The sequence below is a fragment of the Triturus cristatus genome, chromosome 4_1, assembly GCF_964204655.1.
Source record: "Triturus cristatus chromosome 4_1, aTriCri1.1, whole genome shotgun sequence".
In the NCBI taxonomy this organism is placed as follows: Eukaryota; Metazoa; Chordata; class Amphibia; order Caudata; family Salamandridae; genus Triturus; species Triturus cristatus.
The window spans coordinates 484,130,632-484,154,048 of record NC_140585.1 but is presented as its reverse complement, the minus strand read 5'-3'; the positions used below and the strand labels follow the sequence as shown (position 1 = coordinate 484,154,048).

At 43.2% G+C, this 23,417-nt stretch overlaps 1 protein-coding gene across 17 annotated transcripts in view; it reads right to left on the bottom strand.

The window, feature by feature from the left end:
• Positions 1 to 23,417, bottom strand: part of PLEKHA5 (pleckstrin homology domain containing A5) — a 1,155,627-nt gene that overhangs the window by 253,158 nt on the left and 879,052 nt on the right. For 9 of the 17 annotated variants that reach the window (XM_085652691.1, XM_085652692.1, XM_085652698.1 and 6 more), the window contains one exon: positions 4,349 to 4,468. The exons of the other annotated variants lie outside the window; for them this stretch is intronic. In XM_085652691.1, coding sequence (XP_085508817.1) covers positions 4,349 to 4,468 — 120 coding nt within the window. The remainder of the gene's footprint in view (positions 1 to 4,348; positions 4,469 to 23,417) is intronic. 17 annotated transcript variants of the gene reach the window in all.

Sequence of the window (23,417 nt, the reverse complement as noted above, 5' to 3'; positions counted from 1 at the left end):
GGTGTAGCCACAGCTTTTTGATACTTTTATGCAGCTACTTTCGGGGCTTATATATGATTCCATCCAAGGAGAACCACTGGTGCCCAGTGGTAAGTTTTAATTTACAACAACTGTCCATTCAGAGAACTGTTTCCTTCGTTTAGTTCAACAGATCGCACCAACTACAACACACAAAAACGATCGATCTGTCCCTTGATATTATATCGCATGGTAACGTAATTAATGTTATTGAAATACGATATTCTATAACACATCAGCAGAGTTAGAGCTGCATACGTACCAGTTCAAATGAGAGCATTCATAGTGGAAAAGGAACTTTGAGTGTTCACACCAACGACTGACCCACTGGGTCGTTTGGTAAAGCTTCTTTCGATGCTACAAGTCTGCCCACTCTATCTTGGCTAGACAGGGCAATTTCTTGTCTAGACAGGGTTATCGCTTGCTGCAGGCCTTGCTTCTTTTACTTGGTGCAGAGGAAAAAGAGCTTAGTGCCACACCCACCACCAGAGGATTAGGAGTTGGGTGCAGAGGCCATCCTTCAAGCACTCGAAGGGTTTGCAAGGCCCCATGATGCGCAGTGCCTTAACGCTGGGAACACCTCAAGGAAACTATTGATTAGACCAGTGCCTGCACCATGGGCGGAAATATTTGCACAAAAGAGCAAAACAAGAACATATAAAGATGGAGAGGAACAAAACATATGCTAAAGCACGGACAGTATGCCTACTTTCGCTCATACATATTTATTCTTTTTGGAGGGATACCATATTAAAAAGGTGTACACACACTCCTACACACAAAAAAGTTCTTGAACATTTTGGAAGCAAAAGTATTTTTTTCCTAAATTTCATAAATTGATTAGGGCAGTGCCCGTCTCCAGGATGAGGACACCACTTCAGAGAAAATAGATTGTAATAGCAGGTAAACTCTTTCCTCATTTAACCCAACTAGATGCACACGTACTCACAGGAGAAACCACTATAGGAATGTGTGATTAACAATGTGCTATGAGCAGCCAGCCTAATTTCTTGATCACTTGTTCCGATTTACCCTGCACCAGTTTTACTCATTTATAATTTCCAGATATACAGTCATTATTGGGACAGTATTATTTCTCTGTATTTTTATACTGTGTAAATCTTTGGTATTCTACAGCACAATATACACACTGAAAAGCCTGATTATTATCCCAACAATCGTTTTATTAAAACAAAAAATGTTATTACAAATCCCTAAGCAACTTTAATCATTTGCAAACTTTTCAGTCATTTTGCAAGTAAACTCTGCTAGGTAAACTGTGCTTCTCTTATTTCAAGAAATTGCACTGCTTATTGCCAGTTCCTTATTGCCATAGAATAATTTTGGTTCTCTAAGCAAGGCATGGCTGTATACTGCCCACTTATTGGTATTCCCAGTAGTGAATGATCAATAGCAACGGTTTCCATCTTGTTAACCTGGAAAACCAAAGATTTGGTTTCCAACTTATAAAAAGTGCCATCTGCTCGTTTAGGTATATGCTCCTAGGTACATGAATCTGGTGTGCACACTCACTACAAATACTGATACTAAACCTTACAGTACGAGCGTCAGATTTAGACTAGTACCATGGAAGTTTGGCCTCGACTTGTGGAGGTCTGTTTTGCGAAAGCAGACACAGCAACTTTGTAGAATGGTAATTTGTTGTCGTCTTAATACATTTCCAAACTGTTGCTCGTCAGGTGTCTGATAATGATTGCCTTTGAGATTAAGAGGTCCAGTAAAGTAACCTCTAGATTTGTTAAGTCCTTGATAGTCTGCTTTTAAGAACCTCTAGATGAAGAGCTATCTGGGTTAGACTAAATGCTATCTAGGGTAAAATAAAAATCCTATTGTATCATGCCCTGAACCTTTCCTGCAATAATGAAAAAGTACAAAGTATCAACAATACTTCACCCTGGCAAGGCAGTGAGTCTCCAGGAACAAATACAGATTTCATTTTAGGAGGTTGATTATCACTGACCATGGGAACAAACATAACCCGTTGGGGAGAGGAGTTAGCCTAACGGCTAGGGCAGTCGGCCTCGAATTAGGGAACTGGGTTTGATTATCGGCAATGACGCTGAACAGCCTGCGATTCTGCACAAATCACTTAATCTATCAGTGCCTAACAAAAATGAATGTGGCCTTATGTAACGCAAATGGTGCTTTGTAAAGCGCTCCAATACCTGATACCTTCGGGTCAAGTTTGCACTATATAAAACTTGTAAAATAATAAAAAAAATAATCCTAGCAAACTTAATAAAGTCATACGCAATCTGTTGTTCAGACTGTTTATTTAAGGGGCGTCATAACTATACTGCACCCGCCTATTAAAAAAAACCACAACTTCACAGTTTGGATCTTGCAGACACATTATAGGATTGTTTCAATTATTCCAGAGTATAAAAGTAAATAGTTAGGGTAGAATGGCAGTCACTTAAAACAATAGTCCATTTTGTTTAGCTGATGAGGCATTTAACAGAAGGTCAGGACAGACCCTTCTCTCCAAACGTGTTGAGGTTATGAATTAACTTGACTCAGTTATGCTATCCAAATTAAAGATTCCATATGGGAAGGATATTTTGTCTGGCCTAGGCAGAGAAAGTCAAAAATGGATGGGTTATAAAATTAAAAAAGGGCAAGTGCAGGACTATTTTGCCCATTAAAGCAACACAGTCCAACATTTTCCACTGGTCAGCGGTGATCTTGTAAATTGAACTCCCTTCTGAAATGATAAATATTTTCCCATGCACCCACAGAATCTGCCACCGCATTGCATTCTGTCGATTTGAAAGTGTTTCGCTTGACATACCGCATTTTATATCCTTTGTTTCCGATTTATCCAGGAAGAGATATGTTCTTGTGATCGTGCTGTATGATTCCATTAAAAAGGTTTTAGTATTCTGAATACACTATATTTTCTGTCTGAGGAACTTCGGAATGCCACTGAAATTAAAATATTCTTACCACTTTCTTTTCCAAAGAGACACCTGAATTACTTGCTGAAAGCAAGCATTATAACATTGGGACAAAACTAAATGTTGCCTAATTTTGATGCGTCGCGGACTATCATAACATCAGTATAGTTGTGAAACATCCACTGGCACAGATGGTTTGTAGGTGAAGGTTCTGAGTACACATTCCATAAAATGGAAGCTGACTAAAACAACAAGTTGACGGACATGGAACTGACTAGACAGTCTCACGGCCACCGCTGGTTTAACTTGCTGCACATTCTATAAATACTGTTCTTACAATAACTTGACCACTTACAAGCTGATACTACATATGAATTGGCAGTATTTCAAGGCCTCTACTTAGTTTGTTATTATTTGGCTGGACTTCGTCAACCATTTTGAATCTGTAATGGCAGACATACGAGGAAGAGCGTGCTGACCAAATGTAGCACTTACTCTACTTCTGAGGTCTCCTTTATTTACACACCAACATCATGCCCTGCAACCGGCTGCCATGTTATTTTCGTTGAGAACGTTTATGAACGGTAAGAATGCCTTAATAATTGGATAATCATGCTTGACGTGAAAGCAGCGTGTGGGAGGCGCAAATACACTTTACAGCCAAGTATTTGTTAACAACACAAGTGAGCACCATAATTAAATAGATTCCATATTGTGGAAAACGATAAAGGAACTAACAAGGGAACTCGTACAACATGCCAGTCCATTTTCAACATTTAATTAATAAACACGATTTTTTTAAAGAAAATAAAGATGCATTCTCCTCAAACTGAATATTAGAAGCTACAGTGTGAGATAAAACAAATACAAGTCTCTCGCAAAGTATGCAAATGAAACATGTTTTCATCATGCGGTAAAAGTTTCGCTGTGCAATTCAGCACTTGACATTTTGCAGCCCCGCTTAGCGGAGTGTTTCTTTAAATGTAAATATAGGCGATAAAACACATTCTTCACAGGTTTCATAAGTGTGCATAGAAATTAACAGAAGAAAATAAGCAATATTAATTTGAAAAAAAAAAAGATTAGAATTTGTTAGGCAATTCAACACACTGTTCAAGGGAAGAGTTTATTTTTTCGCTCGGTGACCTTACTGCCTTTGTAAAGTATCAAACCCGATTTTTCACATAAAGGTTTATTTGTTCATTCGTCTAATCAAGTCACAGGCGTCCTTTGTTACTACCTCAAAGGGTTAATAGTAAATAAGATACAAATGCCAAGCCAAAATATATGTTATCTATGTATCAAACACAAAGCGATCTGAAATACACTTCACAGATGGTTGCACGACACAGACGAACTAATGAATGGCTCACGATTAGTGAAGATGGCACATGACACACATCATAGCTGACCTTTGGACTGCAGGGCTCATGCTTAAGCTGCATGAGTTGTGCTAGAGTGTGCTCCCGGATGCTACTCAGGTCAGCCTGCTGCCGTCTCAGCTTGATAAGCAGCAGCGTTAGCTCCTCTGGCTGAGGGAGGGCAGTGTAGGGAAGTCAAAGAGTGAAACATTGGTTAATCGCTTTTCGAAACAACACATTTTTACTCAGGGCATTCAGTATCTATTCAAGACTGAAAATGTAATTTCTAAGTTCTGCCTGATGGGAATCAAGGGAGGATCAAACAGTGCAACTGAAGCATGTCTTTTGTGTACATTAAAAGGGATGTCACATAATGGGTTTGTAAAGTAAATGGTGGTCTAGAAGGAACCTACGGAGAAAGATTTCTGACACAAAAGAGAAGTTGTGGTTGACATATCAAAATATACTAATGTTGTCAGAACAATAATCCACATCAGACACTCGCTCATAAAAATTCTCATGAGAACCAAAATCAGAATTAATAATATTTTTTTTTTTAAATATGCCAAAAGACTAAGTAAACTGCATCACATTTTATTAGAAAAAAATAAACTGTGTATAAAATACTAAATACACAGGGATTATCTGTTTCCAGGTCAATATTTTCAATAAAGTTGTACTAAAGCACAGGGAGACACTGTGAATTAATATAGGATCTAACAACGAAAGATCATTACTCATCACTTTCGGTTATTTTGCTTTTAAAAATAATTTAAAAAATACCATCAACCACTCAATGATGTACATGACAATTCAAAGCATATATAAAGATGTGAACCATTGGTCATCTATGCTATGCTGACATGGAGGAGCAGAACATTTGAAATCTTGCAAGTCGACCTTTTTTATTAGGTACTCTGACTGCACATGGGTATGGGAGCAGATCACACAGCCCAAATAAAGCAGCATCTCCTGGCCTTTCAGCACTCTGCAAGCCATAGCCTTTCTACCCCATAGGTACCCTTTCTCCCCCTGCCTTGAAGGACAGATACTCAAGATCAGCTAGTCCGCACCAGTTGCCAACCTTACTGCTAAGCCTCACCTCCTGTCGGTGACCCTCTCCTGCAAGGCTTGCCCCCTCCTCTCACCACCTCAAGAGGCCAGACTCTGAAGGACAACCAGATAGTCCTAACTGCTGACTTGACATGTAAGGCTCCCCAAGTCTTCTCTTCCCACCTGCCATTCCAACAGTAAGATGCCCAAGGGCAGAAAGTCACAGCTGTTGACCTGCCTTCTAAGTCTCCCATGCACGCATGACCCCTTGCAGAAACCACACCAACCTCCTGCCTCTTCATCCTGCATGCCCACCCCTCATTCAGTCACCACTAAAGCCTGGTCGGATACCCAAGGCCAGGCAGCCATAGCAGTCGAATTCCCTTGTAAAGGCCATCTCTCCATTCTCCTCTCCTACTAACACCCTTTCTACCCATTCTGTAATGTCCAAAGAAGCACTGCAAGCCCTACTGAGAAAGAGAGAGCTATCCGAATGGCAAGTACAACCCAGTCAATTATTATAGTGCACGTTGAATCCTGTAATTATAATATGCTGTAGGGCAGGATGAATTATTATGGAGGGATTTTAATCAAGACACATTGCAATACTAGAAAACACCACAACAATCGGAACAAAAAAAAGAATTAAGTAATACGTTCAATGCAGCTTAACTAGTTCACCTGATACTCTACTAGGAGCCTCTTATCTCACATGCTCTTCTTTCAAAAATGGGTAGAATTGTATGGTACGTTACAATTTCACAATCATATCAGCAGGCCAAAAAACAGGCCTTACTTCATCTTTATCAGTTGCACCGCTCAGTTAGTGAAATGGAGGAACAAATTATTCCATTTGAAAGGTACTTGAAGTTTGGAGGAATTCAAATAAGTAGAAAAGGTATGTTCATTAAGCTAGGTTAAAAAAGGGTCCTCTGGTTATTTACTTGCTTTCAAATCCATCAAGTAGGCCAGAAAGTTTATGTCACTAAAATGACAGCAGCCAGAAAGTTCAAGAAGCCTGCAGTAATAATCTTGATGTGTGTAAAGTTTTACTTTTTGATAATTCATCTCGGACATCCAAGTTTCGGGTCGGGGTGTACATACATATTTTGCACGAGAGAATTATGTAATCATGACTACATGTGTTGTGATGATTGTGATTTCTTGTATATTAAGAAAATGTTGACAACGCCAACCATGGTATTTATGGAAAATGTATACATTAGTGACTGTAGCAAACCAGATCTGCTCCAGGATGTTTTGTGATATGCATTTTCGTTACGTGATCTGTACAAATATGCAATACCTAAGTTAGGACACATTTTTACTCAGGGCATTCAGTATCTATTCAAGACTGAAAATGTAATTTCTAAGTTCTGCCTGATGGGAATCAAGGGAGGAGTACAAATATGCAATACCTAAGTTAGGACTAATAGATCACAAAAAGCTCAGAGTCTTGTTTACAATACGACTGCTTCTGAAAGCACGCAGGCCACATCAGTCTTCGGTGTATCAGATATACAAGATTGGTTACAACACCTATCACAATTTCTAAGCTCAAGCACTGATTTAGAGGTACATCATTTACGCTTTCCTTTGAGGATACTTAAATATAGGTATTAAATGTGCACATCAAGAGACGCATTATTGAGAGTGTACTAAATGGTACACTGAGTTTATAGGACTGTTATCCTCAAGCCAACACGTACATTATTGTGCTTATTCTTGCAGGAAAGCTGCAACATTTTTTATGTTTGCAAAAGTCGTTTATTTTCATATAGAAAACGTAAAATATTTCATGCATACAAATATATCAAGTTTTAAATTCAGCCAGAATATACAATTTCTGTATTTCAGGCCTTAAAGTGAACAATAGTCTGATAAGTAGCAGATCAAAAAAAAAAAAAACAGCAATGCAGAAGACTCCTTCAATTTTGCTTTGAATGAAGAAATCAAATATGCTGGCATCACCACTAAACATGTGAGATCTTAAAAATGGAAATATATACAAATACTACTCAAAATTCAATGCAGTGCAATGCAATAAAATGGTTAACAGTTACACATGATCAATGTCGACGTCCCTTGGAAGACAGTGCATCAAATTCTACTCCATCTTCTGACAATTGCACAAAAAAACCTGTTGTAACGCAGGTCTATAAGTTAAATACAATTTTGAGGCAATGATTGAAAGTGGAAACCGTGCTAAAAAGCACAGGATGTGGACTCTAGGTGTGAGTATCTCCTCCGTTGGTTGGTAGACAACAGAATGTTTTGAGTAATACTTTCAAACAAAATTAAGTCGTATTAAAATATACAAGGGAATTGAATTGTATGCATGAAGTGACTTCCAACTTCCTTCGGGAGTCAAAGAACATTTTTAGATCACAATCATATACAGAGAGTAGATAGGTGGGTAGTTTTTAGATGGTAGGCAAGGCAATTCATTGAGTGAATCAGTATTGCATTATGAAACAATTTAAATTCCAGGCAGACCACCTGCATGTAAATAGTCTTCCTAAAGTTAAAGGATTCCTTAATCTAATTAAATTTTTTGGCCAACCAGTGTTCACTTCACCTGCTCCCAAGGTGCAGCACCATAAAACAGATAAAAGCCCCTCAAGGAATTAAAAGCTATATGCAAGGGTTAAGCAGAAAGTGCAAGTTTTCCACTTGCATGGTTCGTTTCACCATCGCTTCTTTATGTTTAAGTGGGACTTTCAAGTAAACCTACCGCCACCACTTGTTCTATTTAGCTTCTCCTCGGGACGCACTACCTGAACTGCTGCGTCAATTGGACAGATTTGGAGAGGTATCTGGATTGCGGCTCAATCGAAACAAGTCACTGATCTTTCTATTGGCAGGATTAGCCTCGGTGCCCCCAGAAGATCTTCCGGACCTGGGGCTACGCTGGGAGCGGACGGGTTTCCGATACTTGGGGATACAGGTTGCGCCGACGGAGACACAGGCGCTGGCCAGGAACATTGACCGGGTAATCACGTCTTTACAGCGGTCGGTGACATTTTGGAACACCCTCCCAAGTATTGCCAATCACATCAAAGGTATGTCCCTATATGCTGTATCATTGATAATTTGTTTTTGTTCTTGCAAGATGAAAAATAAAGTTTAAAAAAAAAGCCTACCGCCGCCACTAGTAGTTGTAGTCCCTGACAGTCTTTTTAATGTCCAGTGCTTAATTTGAGTCAGTGTGGCCCCCACACTCCTATTTGGGGACAAAACTTATTTCACCTCACCAGATATTGACCGATCGCAAGAGGGGGAAACACACAAGGGGAAATAAAAGACGAAGAAAAAGACAGAAAACCCATCACTTAGGGAGAAAGCAGGAACCTGCAAGACCAAGATAAAGGTGCAGGGTGTGTCTGATAATGGAGTAAAGAGGCATGATGTGCATTCAAGACTACGCATTTGGTGTGTTGATGTTTAATAGCACTGGCTGTAGGCATCTGAGCAGGGGCGTCTTTTACAAATTAAGCACTGGCTCCAAGAGACATTTAGGCATTAAGGTAGTGTTGCGTGGATTCTGCTCACGCACAGAACTATGCACAGGAAACAAGGACCTCAGTGAATTGTGGTGTACCAAAAAATTCACCTCAGTACCCAGAACCCCTATCCGACTAGCATCAGTGTCTCATTCGTTCTCCGTACTACAGCGAAGCTACCAATGATTGGAAAACCCAGAACAAGCGACTTAGGGTACTCTCAGGACTGGTGGGAATCAAGAACACTCTTTCGTTTTTTTATTCTCATACAAGTCCACAACGTGAGTAATCAGAGAGACGGAAAAGTTTAAAATGTTTATTTTTAACTACATGCTTTAAGAGGCAGTATTTTGGCTAACATAAGCAGGCAAATGATTAGTAATAAAACAATCAGCATTGTAACAATTCCATAAAATACAAAGGGAGAAACCATGTTATAATGATAGTGGAAACAGGTCTTATAGCGCCTTGTGTACCACCCTCCCCTGGCTAGAAGCTAGTTTTATAATAATAAAAGGTCTCTAGGTTTGAAAGGGGAACCCCATACCTCCAATATCAGCTGAGGTGAATCACATCACAGGATCAGCAACGCTCTCTGTAGATGGAAAGGTTTTCTCCAAGTGCCAGCGTCATGCATGCAATGCAATATTAAAGGCACCCGAGTTTCAGATATTTGCAGCTGTGTGTGTGTTGTGTCTAGAGCGTGGGCCGATCAACCTGAAGCAACAGCATACATTGTTATTTGACCTTGAAGACTTCTGCACACAGTGTACAGACTAAGATCGCGGTGTAAGTCTAGGGATGTGAAAAACAGACTGTTCTCATGTGAAGAAAAGCAAGCAGTTTAACTTACAATAACAGTTACACGTAGTGTCTTGTGCAAAAGCGGCCAAGTGGCAAAATGACGTTTAAACTTCTAATAAACTTATGCTAACATAGCAATGTGTGCAAGCAGAACCCAGTCTTCATTACAGCAGCAACGCAGAATTATTTGTACAAGCAAGGGTAGTCCAGCAGACTTTCATTCATTCACTACACCTTCTCTGACCAGCTTCAGACACTTCTGAACCGCACCAGTATCTTTCCCCTGCAAAGCTTTCGAAAGCGCAGGCTTCTCCGTCTACCTTTTCGTCCATTCCACATACCATTCTGTTGCTTCAAAGTTACGCTATGAATGCAGACCCCTGAAATGCGAGCGCAGTTAGACCGAGGCAGGAAAGAGGATGCAGCCACATTTTTTGTCCTCATTCATGTTCGAGTCAGAAAAAGTTCTGTGTTTGCCAAACAAACAGATTAAAAATGCCAGCTTTAGGGGTAATTACTGAGCTTAATTTGAGCTGGTCATTGCAGGTGTCTACCGGCACTGTTTCTTGCAAAGAGTCTTATTTTTCCTGAACAAACTTTGATCAGGAGGAAGATTGAGAGAAAACAGAAAAGAGGGAGAGAAAGGGGAAGGAAAAATGGAAAAACATTAACATAGGGAGAAAGCAGTAATAAAAACAATTAAAGAATGAGATAAAGAGCCACGGTATGTCTGATGGTAGCTTAAAGAGGCATGAGATGGAATAAAGACTGCACAGCCTTGGTAATCGGCATCACTTTAGTGCCAGCAGCGGACTTCTGAGCAAAACCTTGGCTCCAGCATTTATTCGTTTACAAACTAGGTATCAGACCTAATTATAGCCACACTTCCCAAACTGCATGATTTTGCTTTTCCTCCGATAACACATTATTGCAGTAATCATCTAATCCTCTCAGCATTGAGGCCTGTGAACATTTTCAGATCATAAGCCTTCTTAGTACTGACACTTAACAGCTGCTTCCTCAGAGTACCTTAGACGACATCTCTTCCATGAACTCCTATCAGGGCACTTTAAAAAAAATGCTTTGCCCTGTTATCCCTTAACCCTAAGCAAAAACATTGATTCTTAGGCCTATTAACTTCCAACAACTCACCACACATTCAACTACGGATCAAAATCCTTTCCCAGTGTATTACCAATTAGCTTCAGTCCCTCATAACAAATCCTTTGGATACACTCTTGAATCCAACCTATTACTACCACAACACCATGCGGGAAGAATAACAGCAGTGATCCTCTACAAATGTAACCTTCTCATAAGGATAAAAAGCCTCATTTCCCAAGTTTATTTTCAGAACAGTTGACATCTTAAACTGGTCGCTCAAAGAAAAGGAAGCACTGGGAAATAAGATTTATTTAGGATCATAGAGGTGACAGGTGACATCTGAGCAGCCATGGAAAACATTCATCAACATGTAGCTCAATGAACGGCCTGAAGCAAAAGTAGGTACAACACTCCTCTACTCTTTACTCATAGACCCCACGTTTGCACACTCCCAGTGTTTCAAAAATCCTACGGCACTGCTGGGGCCCCGGATGCTGAAAATGACATCTAAACACTGAGATGTGCAAACCTCCCCCACCGTATCGCTTTATTAATTTTAGTCATATCACTACATGGAGCATCACTACCATACAGTAACCATGGTTTCACAGCCATAACACTTTAATCAGGCTATCACAATATAAAACCATAATTCTCAGTCAATTGCACCCAGGAGTCGGTACGAAATGTAACAGTTGTTGGAAATAATAACCAGATAACAAAACAAGCCTAGGCAGCCATTCAGGAAAGAAACAAGCGCTGGTCAGCCGTTTGTGGATGCATGGGCCCCAGGTGGAAGTGTTTCTGATGGGGGATCAAGACAACCAAGTCCGATGTTTGAGCGGTAGCTGAGCAAGGGGAGCACAGCTGGATTAAATTCCCCAACCTACACATTTCAGCGCACCATCACCACGTATCAATGGGGAAAGTAAGGGCTTACCTTACATGTTGGTACAGTGCATATCCGCTTCTTCAAGGAGGTTGGGTGTCTGACTTGGCTTCTATTTTTGCTAGCTACCCCTCCCACTACGTGTAATGGGATATCAAACCTCCAGCCACCTGCATGATATTTAGGATTCTGGAAATTGTGTGATTAGTCACATCCAAGCTCTTGGAAAGAAGGTATGTGTAACACAAATCAACTTGTTCATTATTTACTCGCAAGACCTGCCTGTTTAGGTCTATTTTATGTAGAATCTTTTTCACTTTAAATTAAGGCAAAGTTTCTACGAAGGTCAGAAACTCAATAAATTGGCCTGAATTAAATTCCGGTATTCCGGTGCCACCTCTGGAAGACTGCTTTACTAGTGAAGACATCTTCTGAAAAAACAGTGTACGTCAAATTCCGTTGGCAATGTCAGCCCTCATTGATATAACTGCAGTAAGCCCTAAAAGCATCAAGACCAAATGCAGACCTGTTCCCACCTAAAGTGTTATAGATGCTGGGTGCAACAGAATAGCCTCATCCGACAACTGAAAGCACATGTTGGAAGTACCAGCAGTGTGATCTCCTCTTTCTGATGAGAGGTGGATATATGTAACAAAGCCCTCTCAGTCACATCTACTAAGAACAACACAATGTGGTCAGCTGCAAAGAAATACCTATGAGGGTACCCCCAACATCTCGAAATGATTGGTGACCAAATCTGCAGCAAGGGTGAAGCAGATGTCTGATGCTTGTGGACTTCAACAACCTAAACACAATTTTAGTTTACTGAGTGGGCAGCATGCACAATACCAGCCTTTTTCTACTACACTTGTTGACATATTAGATCACGGTTATATTGTCTGTCAACACAAGAACTTGCCAGTCGATTACTTTTGAAAAATGCTGTAAGGATCAGCTAGATCACCCTAACTTGAACAAACTGAAGTTGGTCAAAGTCAAATGCTCTAAATGAGTGCACTGTGTGACAGAAGGCATCTGTCATGAGGTCAGCTTGACATTCTGGCAAGGCAAAATCCTGAGCTTATAACAGGGTCTGATACAAATGACCCTCGAAAACACCAACAGCATATACTTGTGTAAACTACCCTCAGTGTTGGCACCAGTGAGTACTTACTGACCTCTGCAGTGAGCTTATACTCATTCTTGCCTGAGGTAACAAGAGAGAGAGTAGCCCATGGGGCCTATAAACGAAATAAATACGACAGTTTGAATAGGCTTATCCGCTATAAATACCAAAACCAATTCCTTTATTTGTTGAACTTTCTCTACCTGCATGACATCCTTCCTCACACAAGCAGTCATCCATGCTCTACCGAGCTCAAGTCTTCTGATAGGAGTACATTTTGGGAATATGTGAAGCAAATATAAAATCCCAGTTTATGCAACAAGGATACTTTTGTCTGAAGCCGTTTCAACAACTTTTCCTTGGAAAAAACATTTAGTAGCCAGACATACAGCTAGCACTTACTGCAGACATGAGCTTGAAGAATCTTAATATAGAAATACAGATCTTGCATATACAGCAGCACCATCCTGTCTCCGATTCCTAGTACAGTCACTATTTGTAACTAAGAAACCTTGACCCATTTTCTTATTGATTGGACATAGTCTAAAGATGGACCTTAACTCAGTTTTTATCACAAAGCAGAGAGTGCTGCGAATAAAAACATACATTCTTCCTAAGGAATTCTCATTTGTAGCAAGTGAGACGCCTCACCTGTAAGAATTTCTAATAATCGATTGTTGGATTTTGCAGAAGAGGACAGTGTATCCTGTTTTAACAGTCTGTGGGACCAGGTGGTCTAAAGTCAGCTTTTCATGTTAATTGAAAAGCCTTAATGACGTTAACAACTGAGGAAATATACTACAAAGGAGTTATCACAAGTGGCGCTCCTTGTGCCGCAGATTTGCCTGTAGTCTGGTCTAATATTTTCTCTGCTTGGTTTGTCATTTGCCCTCAGGTAGTTTCTTCTACTGGGGTAGCATCACAAAGGATGAACATACACCATTTTAGGTTTCCAAGGATTAAAGAAATCCACATTCACTGCTGGGCAGACCTAAATGGCTTCATCTTTGCTGATAGTTTAATTCTCACCATCAAAGTGCATGTCCATGGACTGGATATCAGGAGAAAATAAAAAAAGACAGCCTTAGTCAGGACTGATGCATCATGACGGACGAGGTGGCAACCCTACTAAAAAATGAAACCAGAGATTCTAGCTCAGACAGAGTAGCACGAGTGTAGAAGCATTCCATCAGCTAACAATTGCTTCAATGCTCCTGCCTGATCACCGTCAAACAATTCACTGCCCTCTCCAACTGTGTCAACAAATTCTGATCATATTCACTCATCATATGCCTATGCTCAGCATTCTTGCTAAATCTCTGCCATACAAATAACAATGCATACATGTATAGCAGAGCCAAAGACCCATGAGTCAAAAACCTTCGCACATCAAATTATCCATATTCTTAGACATGCAATCCAAAGACACCGCTGGTACAGAGCTCACAGCATGGACTACAAGTAAGTCAGTCAATGGATAATATGTAATTTAAATGCAATTCCTTACCTTTGGCTGTTACTTCTACTATACAGTCTTGTGAACCACAGACATAGCCAAAGGCTTCTCTCATGTCTTCCAAAAGATTCTGGATAGCTTTTACAATTAGATAGCAAGACGTTTTATTTCTATCAGGCACAGATATGTGAGGGTGCATCTGGTAAAATGTTACTCAACACACTGTAACATGAAGTGTCAAGATACACTGCCTCCTGCAAATCATGCAAACTCCTAAGACCCCTCTCTCCTTCAGCCTCCTGCACAGTATAAAGGTGAGTGGACTTAGCAACAGAAACCCCACAATCCCTTAATTTATTTTGTTGTGTAATGGGAAGACCAATCACCTGTATTATGAGCAAGCACCTGTGGAATATATAAAATTGTGTTGCTGTAATGTGCTTCAACTATGCTTCTTTCATTCTCAAATTAAAAACGCTAAGAAGCGCCCGTCCTGAAGGTTGAACTTCTCCTACCTCTTGAGGCAAGACAATGAGGACTACCTTACTAACTCAAAATGTTAGTATTTTGTTACTACTTGAAGGTTGCTTCATTTGTTTCATGAGCTCTCACTAGGTTCCTGCTTGAATTTATTTGTTAAGAATCATATGTCCCTCTTCGAAACTCAGAAGAATTAGTAAATGGGTCTGTGATTTGCACTCACTCGGTGAGCTTGTCCCACTCACCAGAGCTACAGAAAACTCTACTGCTGACTGCACGATTCACAAACTTATTTTTATTTTGTTAATAAACAATTTAAGTCTTTGATTTGTGTGTGATAAGATTTTTGTCATCAGAATCTGGTGCACCTGCATTTAGCCAGCCATTGGGACCGGAGCTGGACAGGACTCCACACAAAAGCCCCAGGGGCGAAGGTAACACCGAGCATTCCCTGTAGGGAGCTTGGGAGGAGAATGGCTCCTTATTATGCTCCGTGATGAGGTATGATAGTGCTAGCATGATCAAACTTTTATGACATATAATATCGCAATGTGTTGATCAACAATGTAAGGACATTTTGGGATTACAACCAAAATTTGTTGTCTGGGCTGGTGATAAGATAAACCAATTATGGTTTGGTATGGGGCAGCCCAAGGTTATTAGGAGTTAAATGTTTGCAACAAATCCATGTATACTGGCAGAAGGTGGGGGGGTGGAGATTCAAACGTTGCATTGAAGCCACCAGAAAAGGTCAGAGGGAAGTAATGGGGAGAAAGGATGAACAGGGAGGTCTAGGAGGAACCAGGGATGGGCAGGGCCATTTCTAGGTGTAATGCCCCCCCCCCTCCCTTTTACTACCAATTTGCTCAATGTTTCTGCTGTTTGATTTAAAATAAAAAATGTTTTCCCCCTTTTGACGCCCTAGCCGGCCACCTAGTCTTGCCTAATGGTAGAAACGGCCCTGGGGATGGGGAGAGTTTGCTCCAACAGATAGTACCTCATATTTCAATTGTAGTCGATTAGGACACTGGAAACTAGTTTTCTATTTTTTTTTAAAAAACCTTTATTAAGAAATTGTACGGTACATCAGTGTAATAAAAAGCCATGTATCATATTGCACATTATTGCACATGTAAATGACACCTTCCCGTACCAGAATTAACGTAACATTAACTCCCACAATAACTTCGATGCAGGTCCAGAAATCTCATCTTTCAGTCCAACATTTGTCAGTACAATATATCAGCATATGATGTAGGCAACAACTTACAACAGTATATACGAGGTCTAGGTGATACAAATTACCTGGATATCAAAGGTATAGTGGAGCTCCAAACTTAGTGCCCCAATTCCAGCCCCAGCGAACATAACAAGGAGGCTTTAACGCATCCAAACCATGGCCCCAGTCTCTCAGCATTGGCTCTGAACAGAGCTATATCCCAGGCGGTCCCTCCTGTGAGGTTCGGGACCGGGTTTCAGACCCAGCCTGTCTCCAAAGCAGTCCCACCCTCTACTTCCTTGCTCCTTGCCTCTTGCGCAATCAGATAGGAGGTTAGTGGGCCCCAAATGTCTTTCGGGCGTGACTTAGTGGGTAATAGATCTGCATAGTTGTGCATGTGTTCTTGCCAAGTGGTCATCGTGTGAATCCAGTCTTTAAACTTGGGAGCACGGCCTCTTCCCCCAGCGACATGCTACTTGCTGTTTCGCTAATAGCAACCCCATTGCTAGGAACTTTTTATGTATTGTATTGATGTTTTGAATCAGTCCCAAGAGGGCTAGGACTGGCGTCATCCGGACACCTATCATGTCCGAGATCCCATCGAACGTCTGCGTCCAGAATTCTGCCACCGGGGGGGCAACTCCACAGCAGGTGAAGGAAGTCCGCCCCCTCCCACCCACATCTTGCGCATTAATCATTATCCCGGAGTCGAAATCTGTAAAGTTTAGCCGGATTGTGGCATAACCAGTGCAAAAACTTAAAATGAATAAGGCGTAGCCTGCTGTTGCTAGTAATGGCCTCTGTCTGTGTACAGCGAAGTTCCCATTGGTCATCTGTCAATGGGGCGTCCAAATCCCTATCCCATTTTCGTGTCTGGCCCAAACAGGGCGGGATGGCAGTGCTTTCTGTGTGTGCTTATATAGGAGGGATATGGCATGTTGGGGGCTCTGCCTGTAGGAAGGCGTGTAGAGGAGCTCTTCAGGAAAGCCAGGGGTAAAAGCCTTAATACTTTGTCGGAGTCGAGTATACATAAATGTGTCCATTATTGTTAGCGTACGTGTTCCAAAGAACTGTTCCTTGGAGCGGAACTGCCCCGCTATATAAAGGTCCCCCCAGGTGTAATACTTGAGGCCCTCTAGCATCTTTCAACATATCCCCTCACACGTAACCCGTAACAAGGGATTGGGCGACAGGGACATTTTGGGAGAGTATAACACAGGGTTCTCCAGCTTGTGAGCTATCCGATGTCATGCCGGTATGGTACAGTCCACAGTGGACGGATCTCGTACGCGCTCCCTCACTGCTGTGGTAAGGTAGCCTGACAGGGGGGTAGGGCCATGTAGCCATCTTCGACCGCCAGATGAGGCATGAAAGGTGGCGGGTGGAACCAGTATGTTGCAAAATGGGCCTGTGCACAATAATAATAAAATTCAAAATTTGGGACATCATACCCCCCCGGTGATATGGCAGCATCAGCGTGTTTAGATTAAGTCGTGCCTGCTTCCCGCCCCATATGAGCCTCGTAAGTTGAGATCTGAGTGTATTAAAGAAGAAACTCCCTGGGTGGTATGTTATATTAATGAACAGATATAAAAGCTTTGGCAGTAACACCATCTTGATTAATGACATCCTTCCCGCCACGGAGAGGAGAAGTCGCAGCCACTTGGTGACAGTTATCTTATCTATAGCCGTGCCATAATTGATTCTCATTAGCGTGTCTGTCTCTAGTGACATGGATGCCCAGGTATTTCAATTCGTCAGATTCCCATATTAGGGGGTAGTCCAGCTGGTGTGACGGGGTGCTATCTGTTAGGGGGAAAATAGCAGATTTTGACCAATGTATTTGTACTCCGGATATAGCACCAAATTTTGACATCTCCCGTAATATGGGGTTAAGATTGTCTTGGGGTTTCTTAACATACAATGTCATGTCATCTGCATATAGAGAAATAAGCAGCTGTCTAGTAGGGTAAATCAGTGCTTTATCGTTATGGTGTTGTCGGAGCTTCGCTGCTAAGGGTTCAAGGGCAAATAAAATAGGGGATAAAGGGCAACCCTGGCTCTGGAGATAGTAAAGGGGGTGGACTTGGCACCGTTTAAAAGCACTGATGCCACCGACTGGCTGTAAAGCAGTTGTACCCATTGGAGGAAGGTAGAGGGCATCCCCATGCGTCCTAAAGTACCTAGCAAGTAGTCCCACGCCAGGGAATCAAACGCCTTGGTAGCGTAAAGGAATACCGCCACCCCTGAGTAGTTAGGGTCGATATCTTGTAGAACTGCAGCAAGGGTTCTAAGATTATGCAACGTAGCTCGGCTAGGGATGAACCCCGCCTGGTCCGGAAGTACCAGCCGCTGCATCAGCAGACCAAGTCTGGTCGCCAAGACTTTAGCAAGTATTTTAGTATCGCAATTCAATAGAGATAGGGGCCGATACGAATCACAATAAAGAGGGGACTTCCCAGGTTTTAATAACGAGGTTATTAGGGCCTCGTACATAGTTCCAGGAAAGCAGCCCTCCTCCAATGCCACATAGAACACCTCTTTCAGGATGGGAGCTAGGATCGGAGCATACGTTTTGTAAAATTCTATGGGCAGACCATCTGACCCCGGGGCCCGTCCAGACTTCAGCTGCATGATAGCATCTGTGATTTCGTCTAACTCCAGATCCAAGCTCAGGAATCTCCGCTGGGTATCCCCCAACCAGGCTAGTGCTGTATCCTCAAAATATTCAGACAAGTCAAGCGGGGTGCCTCTTTGGGAAGAGTACAGAGTACTATAGAAATCTCTGAATGTGGACAGTTGATCAGGAAGATTCCTGTGTGTGTTACCCAGCGAATCTCCGTTATATAGTTGGAGAATTTAGGGGGCCTGATCGCAGCTGCCAGAACCTTTCCCGGCCTGTCACCCTCCCCATATTTCCTCGCCATGTGTGGTTTCCCCTGAAATTTGCATTCCCTGTCAGAAATCTCACCATATTCTGTCAGCTTGCTGCATATGGTGGCTCTAAGTGCGTGACCGTCTGTACTGGTGCTAATGTCATTTTCTAATTTTTTAAGTTGCCCTTCCAATTTGGAGAGGTAATTGCGCAACGTTTTAAGGATGCCCCCACCTTTAGATATACACCAGCCTCGAGCCGTAACTTTGAACGCCTGTGGTGATGCTGGTAACAGATTTGACATTGCGCTAAAAAAAATCATGGATATCTTGTTCCAGTTCTGCCTTAAACACTGTGTCCTGCAAGTGTAAGGGGTTGAGGCGTCAACTACTGTACGGGGAGTACTGCAAGGCGGTGTGGATTTCCACAATAACTGGGGAATGGTCTGAATACGTTCGGGCTAGATGGGTTACACTACTCAGCCAGTGCACCATTCCAACAGATATGAACATGTAGTCTAGCCTGGCCCAAGATGAGTGGACTGCAGAGTAGTGTGTACCCTCCTGCAGTGTAGGGTGTATATGCCTCCAAGAGTCAAGTAAGCCATTATCAGCTACAATATCTTTCAGAGTTATTTGCGTGATTGTATAGTGTGCCAGGGAAGCTCGAGACCTATCCGGTCGTGGTTGTGGCGTCGTATTGAAGTCCCCCCCCGCCCATATGACATAGGTAGTGCCAATCTCCTGGATTTTACTCCATAACTGGAGAAGAACCATGGGTCATCAGTGTTGGGGCCATAATAATTAGCAAATGTCGCATCATAGGAATGAAGTCTCCCCCAGATGAGGCAGAACCTACCGCCCACATCCGTGGTAGTCCCACTGGGCACAAACGACACCCCCCTTTTGATAGCAATTCCCCGGGAATAACTAGAGTAAGATGCAAAGCAGCGTTGCGAGGCCCACCTCGAGGCAAACAGGGGCACAGTTCCAGGGCTCAGGTGTGTTTCCTGTAACATAGCAACTGTGATGTGATGCCTGTCTAAATACCCAAGTATCTGCCTTTTCTTCCTGGGGTTGTTCAGGCCCCGCACATTCCATGATGCAACCTTAAAACTATTGATATCGCGTGTGTTGTCTGCCATTGTCGCTACTATAAGAAGCTGTACTCAACCATACATCGATAACCACAGGTAGTTGTATAGACTGGGATATTGCAATCGTACACCCCCCCTCTCTCCACCCACACCGGCTTCCCCAACTTGCCCCACCCAAAAAACCATCAGTATACAACAAGTACTGTCCCTCCTTAGGGGTATGCCCTCGTGGGGCTCACGACCCACCCTCTCCCTCCTTACCCGCACCCACCCAAGAGTCACAGGAGAACCAATGTCTATTACATGTCTCAGCCTGGGTCGAACAAAGGAGAGTGGGACGCTGCCCGGCGGTTTCGCTTAAGGTAGTCTTCAGCCTGCTGCGGGTTCTGGAAGTAGTGCTGTTTACCATGATGAGTTATCTTCAATTTCGCCGGATACAACATCGCATAAGGGATTTCTGCGACAGCAGAGAATTTACGCCTGGCAGCTTGTACTGATTGCGTGAAGGCCCGGAAAGAACGCCAGCGCAGTGTTTTCATAGTGAACCTGTTTCTTTTCGCGGGCCATGCGCAGGACCTCATCTCTATCGCGAAAGTTCAGAAAGCGGGCTATCACCGCTCTTGGCGACACCCCCAGGGGTGGGCGGGCCGCCAGGGATCTGTGCGCCCTTTCCACCGTGAGTTGCGCAGAGAAGAAGTCTCTGCCAAATAGGTCCATGACCAACTTTTCGATGAAGTCCTCCATACAACCCACATTGGTTGATTCCGCCAGGCCAAGGATGCGGACATTATTTCTTCTGGAGCGAGCCTCCAAGTCCTCGTTTTTATCGGCGATAATCTTGAGCAGCTTGTCCATCTGCAATATCTGCACCCTGCTTGTGGTGGCGCCATCTTCGAGATCTGAAATCCTGGTTTTGGCCTCCTTTAGTCGTAGCTCATGTTGATCCTGTTTGTTGACCATAGCTTCCATCCGCATGTTCGTGTCCATTTTAGCATCAATGGATGTGAGGCTTTGCTTCATGCCCAGCAGGAGGGCCTTCCAGTCGTACTCAGGCGCATCGGTGGCATCAGAGTTCGCATGTTCCAACGAGTTCGATCTAGGTGCTTTGCGCGTTTCAAATGGGAGTTAAGTTTGTTTGGTGTCGGCGCGCCCCATCTCATAGGCCGATAAACAGAGCAGAGACGTAAAGCATGATCTCCAGGAGCGCCGTCAGCGCTCAAGCTTAACCACGTGATCAGAGATATCCAGTAGTGGTAACTTCCACATGTACACTTAGGCGATCAGTGCTGGCAAATTTCGTGCCCAGAAGCAATTCTCACGGCTCCAATATATACAAGGTCTGGCCAAATTTTGCCTCAGGCTGCTTCGCCTGCGTTGGCGCAGTGTCTATAAGATATGCGGGTGAGGGCACGCACCCGGGCACTTGCAATGCAATGGTGAAATGGGGGCATCAAGCGTCAAAAGCCCTCCGGGGGGGGGGGGGGTGGTCAGAATGCCGCCGGGTGGCTCAGGGGGATAGTAAAGTATCGAGTCTCTCCGCCACATCCAAGGGAGAATAACTGCCCGTCTCTGCTCCGGCCGAGCGCCACTGATGAATCCCTGCGTCCAACCACCACAGAATGGCCGCCGGTAACAGTATCTGCAGCAAATGTAGGGCGAGGTTAAGAATCTATGCGTAGCACCGCCTACAGTTCATGCACGCATGAAGCAACTGAGTGGGAGTCCTGCCTGGCAACCAACGGCCTCGTTCAGTCCCCAGGGGTCTGTGACTCTACCTCGGGCAGCGGCTTTGCGACAGGACAAAATGGCGGCTGTGCCCTTCAACGTCTGTGGCAAGATAATGTCGCCGGCTCTGAACAAAGTCTATAGAGGCCAGGTATGTGCAGGGAGTAAGTAACTGCACCGCATCAAGCGCCTCCGCCCCCCCCCGAACTCTAGTTCTCCGTCACCTCCTGCGGTCAAGTCGCGCTGTGAGCCGCCCACTCCATAGTGCTACATGCCCCAGAGCCGTGGTGCCAGTTCCAGCAACTCCGTCTGCGGCCCCAGGTAGTCCGTCACAGCGCAAATGTCCTCTCGCGCACCGGAGCAGGCACCCACCTCATAGAGTCAGTTATCTGGGAGAAAAAGGCAGCAGAGGCAAATTGCTGATGCCCGCCTTCTGAATCTGTGACTCCCACGCCTCTGCAGCCTCGGACTTCACAGCAAAGACACCCTCCCCTCAGGCTCCGGTCCGGGGCATGGCAGTCCGCTTATAATTACGGCGATCGTATTCTCAGCTGCACTCCAGACTGGGCACACAAAATTGGTATCTCCGGTATCAGCGTCTCGCGGTGAGGTCAGGTATTCACCTTTTCAATGCAGGATGAGGTTAAAGGATATATCCCTGCTCTGTAGGGCTAGAGCCTCACAGGCGTGCAGCCATCTTGGTCGTGCGCCACATAGCGCCCCCCCACTGGAAACTAGTTTGCCCGAACTTGCGCAGGGTTTATATGAACAGCCTGAAACATCTCACTTCCCTTCTCTCCTACTGAACCGATTCCTACTTTCTAGACATTTCAAGGCAATCAAACTGCTCTGAGAATGCTTTAAATCTTGTAGATCAAAATGGGACTTCTGCATGATGTGTATTAACTGAAAGCTCACCTCATTCATTACTGAAAGTGAGGCTTTAGACAACTTCAACATATCCTAATATATGTCTAACTGGCAAAACAATTGATACTGTGAACATGTCCACAAAAAAAAGGGGTGGGTGGAAGAATACAATTTTGTCTACCGGTGTTCAATATTCAGGCCATAGCATCTGAGCTTCGGAGAGGTACATGCCTGCCATTTGCAGAGAAACCACCTGTTACCATGTGCTGGGAACATACTCTTTTGAGAGAATCAGGCTATAATAGTCAGTGGGTTTTGGCTATACTAACATTGTCAAACGTTAACAAGATTTCATTATTAAAAGGCACAGATAAACCACTACCTCAGTGCAAAGAGGTTAAAGAAGCATTTGCCCCAAATAAACCAAACCTTTTGACGACTTTACTTTTGCAGTGTTGGTATAAGATCACAGAGACAAAAAGAAACTGATCGTCTATTATTTCTCTGCTCTTGATGTTGTTGAGGCACGGATGCCTCTGTGCATATTCGTAGTGGCTGCAGGCGCATAATCGCAGTTGCTGTAGCTGCCCACCAAGTTGTATAGTCCGTAAAACAAAGTCTTTGGGCCACCACTTACTGTTGCTTTACCTTTTGCTGAGGCCACACTGAAACAGGGCCCTAAAACTCACCACCTTTCCATGTCAAGGTTGCAAAGGTATTAAATGCTATTGCTATCGGTCACTTACGTTATATTGTCACAATGTCCTGTGCTTAATCCTGCTTTTTTGTTTCCCACGGTTCTCAAAGGGGAGACAAAATACTGCTTGCTCACCATTGCCCATCTAACAAAACCTCGCATTGATCTTGCTCTTCCCAAATTGTGATTTTGATTAGGTTGATGGTTCTTGACTCAGAAATGA